This window comes from Alternaria novae-zelandiae, assembly GCF_023758075.1.
Source record: "Alternaria novae-zelandiae strain BMP 2774 chromosome Unknown scaffold_9, whole genome shotgun sequence".
In the NCBI taxonomy this organism is placed as follows: Eukaryota; Fungi; Ascomycota; class Dothideomycetes; order Pleosporales; family Pleosporaceae; genus Alternaria; species Alternaria novae-zelandiae.
Window position 1 is genome coordinate 796,376 of NW_026056969.1, and position 15,097 is coordinate 811,472.

At 52.4% G+C, this 15,097-nt stretch overlaps 5 protein-coding genes across 5 annotated transcripts; 3 read left to right on the top strand and 2 right to left on the bottom strand.

The window, feature by feature from the left end:
- Positions 1 to 739: 739 nt before the first annotated feature.
- Positions 740 to 2,963, bottom strand: J4E88_005148 (uncharacterized protein; the record flags this gene model as incomplete). Its single annotated transcript, XM_049398788.1, has 4 exons — positions 740 to 1,933; positions 2,083 to 2,609; positions 2,705 to 2,869; positions 2,957 to 2,963. The coding sequence occupies 4 exons, from the start codon at positions 2,961 to 2,963 to the stop codon at positions 740 to 742; spliced, it is 1,893 nt and encodes a 630-aa protein (XP_049255468.1).
- Positions 2,964 to 3,439: 476 nt separating this feature from the next.
- Positions 3,440 to 5,262, bottom strand: J4E88_005149 (uncharacterized protein; the record flags this gene model as incomplete). Its single annotated transcript, XM_049398789.1, has 6 exons — positions 3,440 to 3,567; positions 3,617 to 4,316; positions 4,365 to 4,647; positions 4,699 to 4,818; positions 4,871 to 4,910; positions 5,211 to 5,262. 6 exons carry the CDS (start codon positions 5,260 to 5,262, stop codon positions 3,440 to 3,442), a joined length of 1,323 nt encoding a protein of 440 aa, XP_049255469.1.
- A 459-nt stretch (positions 5,263 to 5,721) lies between these two features.
- On the top strand, positions 5,722 to 9,425 carry J4E88_005150 (uncharacterized protein; the record flags this gene model as incomplete). Its single annotated transcript, XM_049398790.1, has 7 exons — positions 5,722 to 5,730; positions 5,795 to 6,414; positions 6,467 to 6,575; positions 6,622 to 8,736; positions 8,785 to 9,084; positions 9,135 to 9,264; positions 9,337 to 9,425. 7 exons carry the CDS (start codon positions 5,722 to 5,724, stop codon positions 9,423 to 9,425), a joined length of 3,372 nt encoding a protein of 1,123 aa, XP_049255470.1.
- A 704-nt stretch (positions 9,426 to 10,129) lies between these two features.
- On the top strand, positions 10,130 to 10,947 carry J4E88_005151 (uncharacterized protein; the record flags this gene model as incomplete). Its single annotated transcript, XM_049398791.1, has 3 exons — positions 10,130 to 10,282; positions 10,397 to 10,585; positions 10,654 to 10,947. The coding sequence occupies 3 exons, from the start codon at positions 10,130 to 10,132 to the stop codon at positions 10,945 to 10,947; spliced, it is 636 nt and encodes a 211-aa protein (XP_049255471.1).
- A 937-nt stretch (positions 10,948 to 11,884) lies between these two features.
- On the top strand, positions 11,885 to 13,216 carry J4E88_005152 (uncharacterized protein; the record flags this gene model as incomplete). The annotated part of the gene is made up of 1 exon (XM_049398792.1): positions 11,885 to 13,216. One exon carries the CDS (start codon positions 11,885 to 11,887, stop codon positions 13,214 to 13,216), a length of 1,332 nt encoding a protein of 443 aa, XP_049255472.1.
- Positions 13,217 to 15,097: the final 1,881 nt, after the last annotated feature.

Below are 15,097 nucleotides of genomic sequence, written 5' to 3' on the forward strand. Positions count from 1 at the left end.
ACCCCATGTTCGAAGGGTAGAGGAGAGGTTGGCCGCATGATCTGGCGTCTTTGTACTCGCGGATTTGGCGTATCTAGGAAGTGAAGCGCAGGACCGATAACATGCTCCAGCCGTTCGCGTGAAGCTCTGGTGTCGTTGTAGATCGGAAGAGGGTTGGCATGCGCTCTTGGTCTCGGCTTCTCAGTCATGACGAAGTAGAATGAGATCAAAAGAGGTACGACGACAGGTAGGGTGAGCAGTAGTAAGTCGAGCAAAGATTGGTCTTCGAAGTAATGGATAGCCATGATCGCAGCAGAAAAAGCAGTAGGCAGAAGCGATCATCCTGGAGTGTACATATAGTGCCGACAAGTCGTTCATTTCATGTTTGCTGGGCTGGACTAGCACTTTCCCATAGCACGAAGAGGATTCTTCGTTCGTATGCGTTTGCTACTCGTTATTAGTGCTAGTTCGAACGAGAAGGGTTTGGAGATTGTCTACCGGGTCGAACGCTGCAGACAGGCAGGATTATGAAGGAGTATGTCGTCGCTTGCTGCCTCCGCGTGTTGGTACTGAATGCAGTGGATGCTCTAACGATATCACTCAGTAGACCTCGGGCTGCAACAAAGCTCAAGAGATACACAGTCTTCGATACTACGCTTGCGCTATGTATAGACCAGTGCGAACATCAACTCAACACAATGGACAATGACGCAATTCAAGCATTGAGTCCACGCCACGATCAATAACCCAATCCACCCATCTACTTCTCATCCATATCCAACCCACTCATCTCCTCACTCAACCCACTGATGTCGCCCAGGCTCAAATCCTCCGCTTCGCTATCCCCCAGAAAAATGCGTTCAAAGTTCATATCGCCCACATCGCTGACGGGCGTGGGATCCGTCATCCTGCGTTGAGCAGCCGCCTCGAATTCGCGATAGTTCTTCTGGATCTCGTCTTGAGAAAGCTCGTTCGAATGACGGTGCCGCTTTGCGCTATCACCATGACCGCACTGCTGAGCACCGAGACCGCTGGCATTGGTGGCAGAGTTTGAAGAAATACTGCCGCTCTCTTCAGATTCGCTGGTGAGACAGATTGGCGAAGGTGATCGGAGGAGGAATGAGTCGTGTTGTTCCATGGGAGGCGTAGGAGGTAGAGCGACTATCTTTCCTTTCTCATTATGAGACTTCTGCTGGTCTTCATCCTGTGGCTGCGGTAACCTGGTGGTAGATACTGTTGGAGCTGTGGGGCTTGACAGGCCCACTGCTTCCCTTAAACGACGCACAATATCCTCACTATGCCGCAACACATCACAATCGTTGCCGTTCACAGGTTGACCGAGTGGGCCGAGTTGTTTGCGCATAGCGGCAAATGCGTCCTGTGCAATGGCAGCCCACTTCTTCTGCAGCTCGATAACCTCGGTAGACGTAGATGCCGTGAGCATGTGGAGATGGCCGAAGGACTCCACCTTTTGACGCTTTAGACAAGTGTCTGGATCGTAGTCCGCCGGCTTCAAAGTCGATGCTCCGTCCAGGCTTGTGGAGCGCAATGGGGCCTTTCGTTTCCTGGGCGACTCGGCTGGCAGATCAGGATCAGACAGCACGGATGCGTCCGCGATCGATGTGGCTGAAATGTCCGCTTCGTCATCGAGGCTCTTATCAGACTGTCGTCTAAAGTATGCAAATGCTTCATTCCAAGATTCATGCAGAGACGGAATACGTGCTTTACTGGGGCGAGTCTTGGACAGTGGCGTACTAGTGTACGATGGAACCCAGGGCGTCGACGGTTCCTCCTGCTGTGGTATGTAGTCGTCTGGCGTTGCAACGACTTGATATATGTCCATAACTTCGCCCTTGACCGCATGACGCAATACACGATCGTAGCGTACGTGACCTGGAAATTGCGTGACCATCTTGGCTTGAACGATTGTCTCAGACACTGTCTGTGTGTCACCCTAGCCATGCTGTAAGTAATAGTCTAGCAAACAACTGCAATTGCGTTCCAGTGAGAAAGGGAGGCACTGGACAGGTCTGCAACCGTTTTCAAGAAGAAAAAGCGCAAAGTGGGTAACATAACGTGAGGGGAGACTCATGGGTATCGTACCTTCGTTTTGTATTCCTTCACTTCGCACACAACATCCTCGGGGAAGTGTTCGTAGCTTGAAGATCCTGATTCGCTAAAGATGCGTTCAAAGTAGAGAACAAAGGCGTTCCGGTCTTTCGGGCCAAAGGGCATACGCCAGAGCTTGACATTGGGTGGCTGCGAGACGACGGCGGCGTAGATCATGAGCACAGGCATTGTTTCCCAGGCAATGTCGACATCGACCGATATGTATAGCCCGTCTGAGAAGCGGAGCAGGTAATCCTGCGTCATGATGTAATTATACACGAAGTTTGGTAGGTCGCCAGACCTGAACGACCATCTGGTATTTGTAGGGACGGCCCGAAAATCATCGTAGAAAGCGTCGATCATGTCGTGGATGAGTTCAGGAAGATCAATTCGAACAAGACGCTTGTGCTTGGCGGGCATGATCTGTTTCAAGCAAGGCCAGAGCTCGTCCTCGGCAATATGATCTGCAACGTTGGTCAGCATAGAAGCATGCACAGTAGGTGATCCAGCGTTGACGTAGGCTCCAGGGTGTTCAGATTGTTCATTGTATGAGTTCCTACGGCAACGCGATGTCTGTAACAGTCTGGAAATTTAAAGTGCAGAATGGGTATCGTACCTCGTAATGCGCCAAGTTCAGCAACAATGTTTCGCCTCATGTGACTCTCGAATTGTGGGACCAGACATTGCTCAAAGACGCGCTCCCATATCGTGAGCTCGACAGCTTGGGCAGTTGATATGCCTTTCCAGCACATGACCACGTCGAGGTAATCGACGTCCGTCGCTGTTGGGCATTAGCAAAGTACCACAACATGCTCGAACGTATCGGTCCTACCTTCCTGCTCGAACCCTGATCTCCTCCTGCGAGGACAGTGCATGTTCTGTGGCGGGCAATCCTTGTGAAAGCCATGACCATACAAATCGGTATCGAAAGCTAAATTAGCTATGAGGCTTTCCAAGTGCTGGCGTTCCGCATTGTCGGATAAGACGGGATTGACTACGGGTGATGGATGGGCATGGCCAGTAGCGCCAACACCGGTGCGTAGCGATGGCTGGGAGATTTTAAGTAAAGTCCGCAAGCAGGGTCGAGTGTACTCACGAGAAGTTCTACAGACATGCTGTCGTGAGAGATGCTCGTAAAGAATACGTCGTCGTGATGATTGGGCGGTGTCTGGATGTAATGCTAATGTCGTTGTCAGACAGAAGGTCGCAATCCAGGCAAATGCCTTCGTTGGTGATGAGAAGGCACTCGTGAGCGACTGCCGCGGTACTGTGTTGTGACTGAGCAGCGTGAAGATTGCGCTTGCCTCACGACAACGCGGGACACCCGCAAGATTCTCCCTGGGTGCACCATCTAAATGGCGTCCATTGAGGCTCGTGTAGTGAGTCGTTCATTTTTGTTGCCAAGCTTCGAGATTTGAAGGAAAGCATCGACGCCATAGCCTTCCAGGCTGTGGATTTCGAGACTGCCAGCCCAGTATTCTGTAAGATTGTTAGCTGCGCAGCCCCGCCATTGTCATGAAATACCTACCAGCATATAGTCGCGACATAGGAAGTCCAATACCAAGACGCAGGTCTGGTGCGCGGCTGGTCAAGGAAGACAGCGAGCCGTGATACAGCCCCGAATCGCCGTGCTTGGACCTCCTATCTAGACGTTGTTGCACCTGTGCTGCAGATTCACCTCCAGGCACCTGCAGCTCCTGCAATGTTCCCAGTAGTTTTGGTACCCTCGCCAGATTTCGCAGCCTTTTCTCACGCCTAGGACCCTTGCTGAAGCTCCACAGGTATGGCAAGACTTCGTTCGGGATGCCACCACCTTGATCAGAAATTCGGATAATAACGTGCTGCGAGGTTTCGCAGATCAATACCTCAATAGGCGGCAGCTTGGCGTCTTTCGACTTACGCTCCTCGATGACAGCTTGGATAGAGTTGCGTAAGAGCTCGCCAATAATATACTCGAGATGACTCAGGATGTACGGGAACGTCGCGTCAAGGTGACCGTAGACCTTGATCTCAGGAATTTCGACATGTGGGCCCTGAGCGGTCCTGATGAGCTCCTGCATCGTCTTGCCGCAATTCTCGACTATCTCCTTCGCATTGCAACGCAAAAATATCTCGCCGACTGCCTCTTGGTCGTGGGGATGAACTTCGGCCTGCGGGAAATGCCATGGCGAATCGAAAGTCTCGGTCAGTGCTAGATGTTGTTCCGCAATGACGCGTCGCGAGATGCGCTGAATCAATTAGCATTGCCCGACGCTGTGCATGGACGGAGAGCATACCGATCGCAACATGGTGGTCATGAACTTGTCCGTCTCCTCAGCCTTCATCAGGCCCCGAACTTCGAGAACACCAATGGCGAGGCGGGGTATGACAGTGGCATGCTCGGTCAACGTCTCTTCCAGCACCTTGCAGTACTTCTCGTTATCTTCCAGCGATTTTATCTCAGGTACGCGGCGGAAGCGTTCGAAAGCGCGTAGATACGACTCGTATACATGAGCTAGATGAGGGTTCGCGACGACAACGTATGGTAGGGTCTGAATATCACGCAATCGGTGCGCAAGTCTACACGTGTTCAGCACTTATATTTCCGCTTGTCAGATACTAAGATCACACCTCGTGGGAAGCTCCAGACGGCAGTAGTTAGCCGAGTCGATGAGACGAGACTCTGTCAAAGTTCTTCCAAAGAAAGTCAACTGGCGCAGACTTATGGGTCTGGCTTCACGCTGCACCCATCTAGTCACATGTCAGCTGTGGAAGTTGGCAGGAGCATATCTTATGTGCTCACTCGTCCAAGGCCGAAGACGGTCTCCACGCGGGCGCGACGGCTGCGGCATGTGGATGTCGAATTTGTACTCTAGAGACAGGCGATGCTGAAGGTGCTCTACGCAAGATACCAGAGCGTCGCGCGCACGACGCGAGACTGCGTGCTCCTATACTCATAATTGTTGGTGCGAGAGCGCACATGTGGAGGAGCTCGCTCACGGAGCGGTAGCAAAATACGGGGCATGCGACGGCGGGCTCCGCTAACCGGCGTAACTTTTGGGAATTTCACTCACAGCCTCTAATTAACGGTCGCAAAAGCAGAGGGGCGCGCATTTCACGGCACCGCCAGTCATATCACGTACAAAGGCAAACATGCTGGGTGAGCGTTTGTAGCTCGAAATATGCGCGTGGCATGCCGCTTGCCAGTATGTGATGTTGGACGAATGACGTCGTAGGCCGCGGCTTTGCTTTGACGCACTCCACTGTATCGAGCGCCAAGGCTGCATCCGTCGAAAGAGAGCTGCTGTTCTGAGCCTCGAGAGCTGCTCCCCAGCTTTTGTCTTTGTGCGCCCTCGTTGTCCACCTCGCCCTTGCACATGCTTGATGTTGGAGTTTTCCAGACGACAATAATCCGATCGTCATATCTCCACTGCCGCCACCTTTAGCGAGGAACCTATCCTTACCCGCATCCCGCCCGCGCAAGTGCTGCCCACCCGTACCTTCCTTTCTCTAGGCGACAGGCGCGCAGCTTCCCTTTTCACCTTGTAGTGTCGAGCGCACCCAGTCGTGACTGCCCCCGCGACCCGTCTCTGCAGCTCTTTCCTGCCATCTGCCCCCGCTTCCATCCGCACCTGCCGGAAAGACGACGCCGCCATGGATCAGGTAAGCTTGCGCCTTCGCCAGCATCTCGCCAGACGCGGCCACGCTGACCCACTCACCCACGCAGATCGAAAGCGACATGCTCGTGGACCACGAGTACGACGAGAAGGCCGACGTGGCCATAATCACGCCCGACACAGACGACCAAATGGACGAGGTCGACGCCGAACCCGAGCCCCGCGCCGACGAGTACGATGCCTTTATGAAGAGACACATGCCCAAGAACCCGGAGTACGAGACCGAGGCCGAAGTATACAACACATGGGAGATCAGGGACTGGCGCCAACTCACACGACGTGAACATGGCCCTATCTTTGAGTGCGGCGGTCATCCCTGGCGGATACTATTTTTCCCGTACGGTAACAACGTCGACTTTGCGTCCTTCTACCTGGAACAGGCCTATGAAGAAAAGCAAATGCCAGAGGATTGGTATGCCTGTGTCGAGTTCATGCTTGTACTCTGGAACCCCAAGGACCCTACCATATTCACCACACACACCGCACACCACCGCTTCACTGCCGACGAAGGCGACTGGGGCTTCACACGCTTTGCAGAGCTCAGAAAACTCTTCAGCAACTCCTGGGAAGACCGGGGACGGCCAATGGTAGAAGACAATGCGGCCAATGTAACTGCATACATAAGAGTGCTCAAAGACCCCACGGGAGTGTTATGGCACAACTTCATCAAGTGAGTTTCACGGATGCACAGTTTTGACGACGATGTTTTCTGACTTGTACAGCTACGACTCCAAGAAAGAGACCGGCATGGTCGGCTTGAAGAACCAGGGCGCAACATGCTATCTGAACTCGCTCTTACAGTCACTTTTCTTTACCAATGCGTTCCGCCAGGTATGATGCCAATGTCACCACACAGAACGACAGCTGACTCCGCCAGGCTGTTTACCAGATCCCGACTGCCGAGGAAGCCGATCGTTCGAATAGCGCCTACGCCCTACAACGACTCTTCTACCTTCTCCAGACATCAAACAACGCCGTAGGAACCACAGAGCTGACACATTCGTTTGGTTGGGACTCGAAGCAGATTTTCGAACAGCAGGACGTACAGGAGTTGTCCCGTGTGCTCATGGACAAGCTCGATGAGAGGATGAAGGGCACTGAAGCCGAGGGTGCCTTGACCAACATGTTTGTTGGTAAGATGAAGACCTACATATCATGTATCAACGTCGATTACGAATCGTCCCGGGTTGAGGATTTCTGGGACATACAATTGAACGTAAGCGGGAACAAGAACCTGGACGACAGCTTCAAAGACTACGTGCAGGTCGAGACCATGGACGGCGAAAATAAGTATTTTGCAGAGGGTTTTGGGTTGCAAGACGCTAAAAAGGGTGTCATCTTCGAAAGTTTTCCGCCAGTGCTACATCTCCAGCTGAAGCGCTTCGAATACGACTTTACGCGCGACGCCATGATGAAGGTGAACGACCGTTACGAATTCCCCGAAGTGTGGGACGCTGCGCCATATCTCTCCGACGGAGCCGATCGATCCGAATCCTGGATATACCACCTCCACGGCGTCTTGGTTCACAGCGGTGATCTCAACGCTGGTCACTATTACGCCTTCCTGAAGCCAACGAAAGACGGCCACTATTACAAATTCGACGACGACCGTGTGACTCGAGCGACACTACGTGAGGCGCTGGAAGAAAACTTTGGTGGTGACTACGCCCAGGCCAACGGGAACACTGGCCAACGCAATCCCTACACCAGAGCCTGGTCCGCAAAACGCTCAATGAGCGCCTACATGTTGGTATACATTAGGGAGACGAGGCTTGATCAAGTTCTTATAGACAGCAAGGCGGTAGAACCACCGAAGCATCTGGCAGAACGACTGGCTGAAGAACGGGCATTGTTTGAGCGCAGGAAGAAGGAACGCGAGGAAGCTCATCTCTACATGGACGTTGCGGTCGCGTCAGATGAACAGTTCAAGGCCCACCAAGGTTTTGACATCGTTCCATGGAAAGCCGACGCAGACACACCTGCTAGCCCAAGGGTCTACCGTGTGCTCCGAAGCACAACTATGGCCGACTTTGCGGTTACGGTCGCCCAAGATCTAGGAACCGAAGCCGATATGTTGCGGCCATGGTCGATGGTTAATAGACAAAACGGCACAATTCGCCCCGATACCGCATTGGAATTCCCGGAGATGACCGTCGAAGAGGCTGCAAGCAAACATGGCACGAAACAGTCGCAGTTCAGGATGTGGATCGAGAAAGCTCAAGAACGCGACGAAAGCGGCGCGCCAGTGTTTGGCGAGAAGCTAGTGGACCTCAAGGGTCAGGCTAACAACCGCCCATTGATGATCTTTTTGAAGCACTTCGACGCAGAAGAGCAAAGTCTATTCGGTGTTGGCACCTTCTACGCCGGATTCCAGGACAAGGTTTCCGATCTAACTCCAGCAATCACAAAGATGCTGGGCTGGCCAGCAGGTACGCAGATCAAGCTTTCTGAGGAGATCAAACAGAATATGATCGAAGCGATGAAGCCAAAAGTCACACTGGCAGCTTCGGAGATACAAGATGGTGACATCATCACGGTCCAGCGCGTACTGAGCGACAAGGAAACCGCACAGATAACCACTGCGGGAGGCTACACCGAGGCAAAGGAATTCTACGACTACCTCTTGAACAGAGTCAGCATCGAGTTCGTGCCTAAGCTGCCTGATACAGATCTACCCACATTCTCCTTGACTCTCAGCAAAAAGATGGCGTACGACCAGTTCTCCAGCAAGGTGGCTGAGTACCTCAAAACCGACTCTAGCTATATCCGCTTCTCGACGGTTAGCACTGCTGGCAAGCCTAAAAACCCTGTCAAGTACAACCCCACGTCAACTTTGAACAACATCCTCTTCCCTGGCCCATACAACTATTCGGCAAGCTCAAATCAGCGAAACGATGCCCTGTTCTACGAGGTCTTGGATATGAGTCTGAAGGAATTAGAGCTGAGGAAACCTGTAAAGGTGGTGTGGCTCCCTGAGGGTCTCAGCAAAGAGGTGAGTTGAACACAGTGATTGCTTTTGCTTCAAACTAACGTCATACAGGAGGAGCACGTTTTGATGGTACCCAAGAATGCCCAAGTTGCGGATCTCGTTGAAGCGCTGCAAAAGAAAGCGGGCATCAGCGACGAGGTGATGCAAAAGGTGCGGGTCTACGAGGCACATGTGAACAAGTTCCACAGGGTCCTCCCGCCAGATCACTCAGTCATGAGCCTCTACGACTACACGTCAATCTTTGCTGCGCCTTACCCCGAAGACGATGCATCGAAGAAGATTTCGGTGTTCCACTTTGACAGGGAGCCATCGAAGGCACATGGTATCCCGTTCCAGTTTGCGCTGAAAGAGGTACGTGTAGCCACAAGCCTACCTCCTCTACTTGCACTAACATACATCAGGGCGAGCCTTTTAGCGAAACAAAACAGCGACTCTCAGACTTCACCAAGATCAAGGGCAAGCAATTGGACAAGATCAAGTTTTCTCTTGTCGGCAAGGGTCAATACGCGAAGCCTGAGCCAATCGATGACGGTAAGCCACTTTGGCAATGGTGATATTGCAGCACTGATGAAGTCACAGATGAAGTACTTTGGGACTTGGTAGGTGCGCGTGACGATGTATCACTTGGTCTTGAACACCCCGCCAAGACAAAGACGCTTTGGGGAAAGACTGATTCCATCTTCATTCGTTGAAGCAGCGCAATGACTGTGTAAGATACGAAGAAAAGCACGGTGCGTAACATTACTCGGCACGGGTACGATCGGCATGAGATTGTCCGCAAAGTTTTGCCAGCGTTTCACAGGGAGTGGCAATAAAGCGTTGGTTGCGCACCCTTCAACATACATGGCGCAATGGAGCTTGAAATATTGCAAGTATTGCATAGGCGGAGTAGCGTGCGTGGGAGGTTGGCGCAGGCGTTGGGCACATGATTATGGCGTATCATTTTGGATCAGTAAGTAAGCAGTGTAGATTAGCCCAAAGATATCATCATTCTGCTTTCATGTCACCAGTGTAACTTGCACTGTGGTTGTCGACTGAATTTTCCACCCATCCCATGGTACCAGACACTAGCCACCTATCCGGGAAGGAACAACGTAACAATATACCACGGCTTTCGATTCTGAAAATAAATACAAAAACTATTAGCAGTCGCAATAGGTTCATATGAACGCGCAACATGATAAGTGTGACTTGACTACGCGTCGAGGATCTGCATTTCGCGCTACCTGTCCGCGGTCGCCTTGATCTTCATTGGCTGGTGGCTAGTTCCCCGCGCCTTCCCTCCCTGCATGCGTTGCGTCGGCAAAAACTACCGCCGACGTTCGATGTCGACAGCTGTAACTTCCAGCACACGAGCACGCATCAACAAACGCAGTCGTCCACGCCAACGAACGCGATGCGGTCACTACTCACCCTCTTCAGCGCGTTGCTGGCATATACCACGGCTGTGTACGCAACCGCTCTCACCTACCGATTAGAAGCACACGAGAAAGCATGCTTCTTCGCGACCGTTGAGAACAAGGGGACCAAGCTGGCCTTTTACTTTGCAGTATGTGTTCCACCCAGAAGACCAATGCGCATTTGCTTTTGGGCTGTTCAGAACCACATCGCCATGCAGTAGCAGCAAAATCTATGGCAATCGAGCTGACGGACATGTGAACAGGTGCAATCCGGAGGCTCTTTCGATGTCGACTACTCGGTTGTCGGCCCCACAGACAAAGTCATTCTCGACGGCACCAAGGAGCGGCAGGGCGATTTTGTCTTCACGGCGCTTGACGTGGGCGAATACCGCTTCTGCTTTAACAATGAGATGAGCACATTCGCCGAGAAGATGGTCGATTTCGAGATCGCCGTACGTACCACCTGGCCATATCTCTCCAGACATCGCCGAACCGTAATGCTGACTCCATATTCTTACAGGTTGAGAACGAAGCCGCGCGCGCCAAAATCCCATCCAAGCAGGGCTCCTCCCCCGAGCAGACCTCTGTCCTCGAAGAATCCATCCTCAAGCTCTCCGCGCAACTCTCCACCATCTCCCGCAACCAAAAGTACTTCCGCACGCGCGAGAACCGCAACTTCAGCACCGTCAAGAGCACCGAGAAGAGGATATTCAACTTCAGTTTGATGGAGTCGGGCTTGATTATGACCATGGCAGGACTGCAGGTCTTCATTGTCCGCTTCTTTTTCCAGGGCGCCAGGAAAGGTATTATATGACAGCTCTCTCATCATGAGAGGAGTTTGGGGCACTATGGGCTGACGCGTGTTGGCAGGCTACGTATAAACGCTGGTCCACGTTCAGGACTGGGGCTCAACCATGGTTCGGACTGGAAGTCTGAAGATGCCATATTGGTTACTGTCACACAGGTCGAGACGAGCGCACTTTGTTTGATTTACCTATTTTGGGCGCTTTGGGGCTGCCGGAGCGTGTAAAACACCGCGGCATCTTTGTGGTACTCTGGCGCACTAGCAAGTTTACGAGAATTTTGGAACGATGTGCAAGAGCCATCCGCTTGTTAACACCCTTGGATTCAGTACGAAATGTGCTGACAAACGTGCATGCATTGCTATCCGTCCCTAGGCGAACCCGCGCGCAGTTCCCTCTAAGTCGCTTGGAGGCCCGTGCTCCCCCACTCACCTTCCCGCATACTAGCTCAATATCGATATCGTTGGGATCGTGAGTCTTGCAGGACTATTATATGTAGGTTTCTATGCGACTAACCATTTCTTCAACCTCCTGGACGCTGTCAGACTCATGGGATGTCGGCGTTAAGGGACTTGATCACTGGACCCTGAATTCTGTGGTCGACGACTATCGGGCAGCCAGTAGCAGCGCGGCCGTTGCTATTCCCTCTCACTCTCACTTGTCCTTTCGCTTCTATTGTGGCCGGCCGTCCGACTGAGTCACCTGTTCTCGCAATATCTCTCGCTCCGTTCGGTTAGGTGAGCGTGGTAATGCGCACACAGAGGCCATATAGTCTGGCTTTTTCCGCCTTGTCACCTTCTTTCAACTCAAACTCTCACATCCCACCATCTTGACTATCACAGCCCTCTATTTTGATCCCCATCACCCACAACTTGAGTATTTTCATCCGCTACTCTCATCTTTACAACCCTTGACCTTTGCTCTTTCGGCCCACACCAGTTGCTCGTCATGGCAGCAAACGACGACACCGTCAGGCGGGATTCCGTGAATAGCTACACCAGCGGTCCGCAAACCCCACAGGGCGCACTCGGTCGCTATCAGACTCAGTCACCGCACGATCCCGCGATGGCCTTTCCTCTTCAAGCGCAGCTGCCGACTCCCAAGATGAGCCCGCAGACGCGCCAGCAAATGAGTCCGCAGATGATGGCCGAGTACATGCGCCGTCAGGCCATATCAACTCAATCACAGCCGCGCCCGACCACTATGCAAGCGCAGCCTCCCACTCGCGAGGAAGCTCAGGCACGTCAGAACCGCCAGTTTGCCCTGTTTGGAATGGCCTATTTCCAGAGGTTGGACCCGCAGGCAAAGCAACAGTTTCAACAGTTGCCTTCCCAGAAGCAAAACGAGATCGTTAGGAACGCAATCGAGCAACGTAAACAGCAAGAGATTCACAAGGCGCGCGGGCAGCAGATGGCGGCGCAGCAGGCAAAGCAACAGGAAGCGCAACAACTGGCAGCGCAGCAACTGGCAGCGCAGCAACTGGCAGCGCAGCAACTGGCAGCGCAGCAACTGGCAGCGCGACAGGCACACTTCAACAGATTTACACAGCAATACATCAGCTCGTTCAGTCCTGAGAAGTTGCAACGATTCAGACAGGGTTCCGGAACACAGCAAAAGCAGCATCTTTGCGATGTCTACAAGCAGATGCAAAACGCGCAGAAGCTACAACAGCAGAAACTGCAACAAATGCAGCAGCATCAACCAGCCGGGCAGCTACAGCAGGTGTTGCAGCCGCAACAGCTCGCGCAACAACCTCAACGTATTCTGCAAACTCCAAAAGTACAGCAACATCGACAGCTGCAGTCGCCACGTATTCCGCAAGCTCCACAAGCTCAGCCACATCGACAGCCGCAGGCGCAACGTATCCTGCAAGCTCCACAAGCTCAGCAACATCAGGAGCCGCAGGCGCAACGTATTCTGCAAGCTCCACAAGCTCAGCAACATCAGGAGCCACAGCCACAACGTATTCAGCAAACACAACCGGCGCCTCAGCTGAAGCGGCCTCGTTCTGAGGACGATGAGGCAAGCCCAGCCACCAAGGTAGCCAAGGTCGCACAGACAATTACAGAGCAGCAGCCGAAGAACACAGAGGATCCAGAAGATCAGAGACTCAGGTCTAAGCTCACAAGCTGGCTCGCATCCAACGAGGCTAAGGAAGAAGCTCAGAAGAGCGAGCAGTCTGCGGAGTTGCACTGGCAGATGAAGCACGCTGGCCCTTACGCTGGCCCTTACGCCGGCTATGAACCTGCGAAATCAAACATCCCCGACAACTCGTTCTAAGACTACATCACCACATCCGTTCGAGGCACGCTTGGACAACCTCATGGCAGACCGACACACCTCACCCTCACACTATTGTCGTTTAACTACAGGACATCCTGATCGGCGTCTGGATACCTCACGGTCTTTACATTCGGTGTCTGGCTGCAGGATTACCTCGCAGTCTTTGCATTCGGTGTTTGGCTACAGGATATCTCGACCGGCATCGGGCTACACTTTTACTCATTGCATACGGCGTTTGATTATCTGCTTCACATTACCACACTGGGCGGCAACAGTTCACGGAAGAACACAGCGAGGCGTTTGGTTACTCGCATTACGATACCCTACTGGGCGGAAACAGTTCACGGAAGAACAAAGCACGGCGTTTGCTTTTCTTCGTTTTCCTTTATCTTTCTTCTTTTGCGTTCACTTCTGCGTTTACTTCTGCGTTCGACGACATTACCATCACACATTTCACGGGCTGCATCATTGCTACTAGCGTTTGCAGCTTTGCGGCTAAGCGACGCGAACGCAGTTGCATGTTCATCATCATCAACATTATCAACGCGGCCGCTTGATGTAAAGGGCGCTATTATCAACATGGAAACAGGGGAGGAGAAAACAGACTAGAAAATACACGATAAAACATTCATCAGATCTTGCTCTACTGTGACTTCCATTCCCGTCTTGTTGAAGCTTCACTAACTTTGTCTAAACTCATCGTTCTCCACCACCCTGCAGATCACAAGATGCCCGAACAACGCGCCCTACCACCCCTTGTCCTCTTACCCATCGTACTCGCACTCTCATTGTTCGAAATCGCGTACGCGGCCAGCCTTGCTGCTTACGCTACTCATTACATCGCCGTGCGCATGCTGCTCTATACCCAGGATTTTCTACATCCGGGTCAGCTAGACAGTGTAGGTGGTGTGTCACGGTTTACGAATGTGGATAGGGGTCTCATAGCGTTTTGGTTGCCTGTTGTAATAGTATTAGTCTTCAGGGTGTTTGTAATGTTGGAGAGGCAGTTAGACTGAGACAGCAGGAGCAAAATGGGTTGGGATTGGAAGAATGTTGGTGAGGACGCCGTTTGATGAGACTGTTCTTGGTTACTTGAGATTGTCGAATAAATATGTTAAATAACGGGTGTCACCGAGTTAGTATGCGTATCGGCTGTGAGCTTCCCACGTCTATCTTGTCTACCGTTGAGAAACAACATGGAACGATTTACACGAGCAAGTGGCACGGGCCTGCACAATACATCGCAAGCACGTGGGGGTCAGGCAGACGGGGAGGATCTGCTGATAGAAACTTGTGTATAGTGTTAGCTAGCAAACAGCTCTGATATGCAATGTCAACCAAGTTCCGTGTGTCAATCAAACACTCTAGAATGCTCTCGTTCTCTCGTCTGTGAGGAGGCAATCTGTAGACGTGGCTTACGAACGCAGCAATCTAGCGCAGCGCATCTCACTTCGAACGAGTATATATCAGAGCATCAAGTAACCTGGACAATGCGATTCATCGTGTACTTCCCCGAAGCTCATACAACACCATCCAACATGCGATCAACATACTTCCTCATCGAGCAATCCGAGCTCCACAGATTCATTCGTGAACTGGATGCTTTGCATGCTTGGGCAAGGATTATGGCAGGCCTCAGCACATCCGTCACGGCGCAAGCCCCGCTGGGAATGCCCGCAGCCCGACCAGAACCGCGCTATTATGCACACGAACATCCAAGATGGCCCGATCCGTTTGCCGCCTCGGCTTGGAATACACCTTCCGAGGATGAGTACTACACAGCTCCACCAGCTCCAACAGCTCCAAGGCCCCAGCATTTCCAGCACCATCAGAACCTCAATCAGCCTTTCGGTGGAATGGGCCAAGGGTATGGTGGTT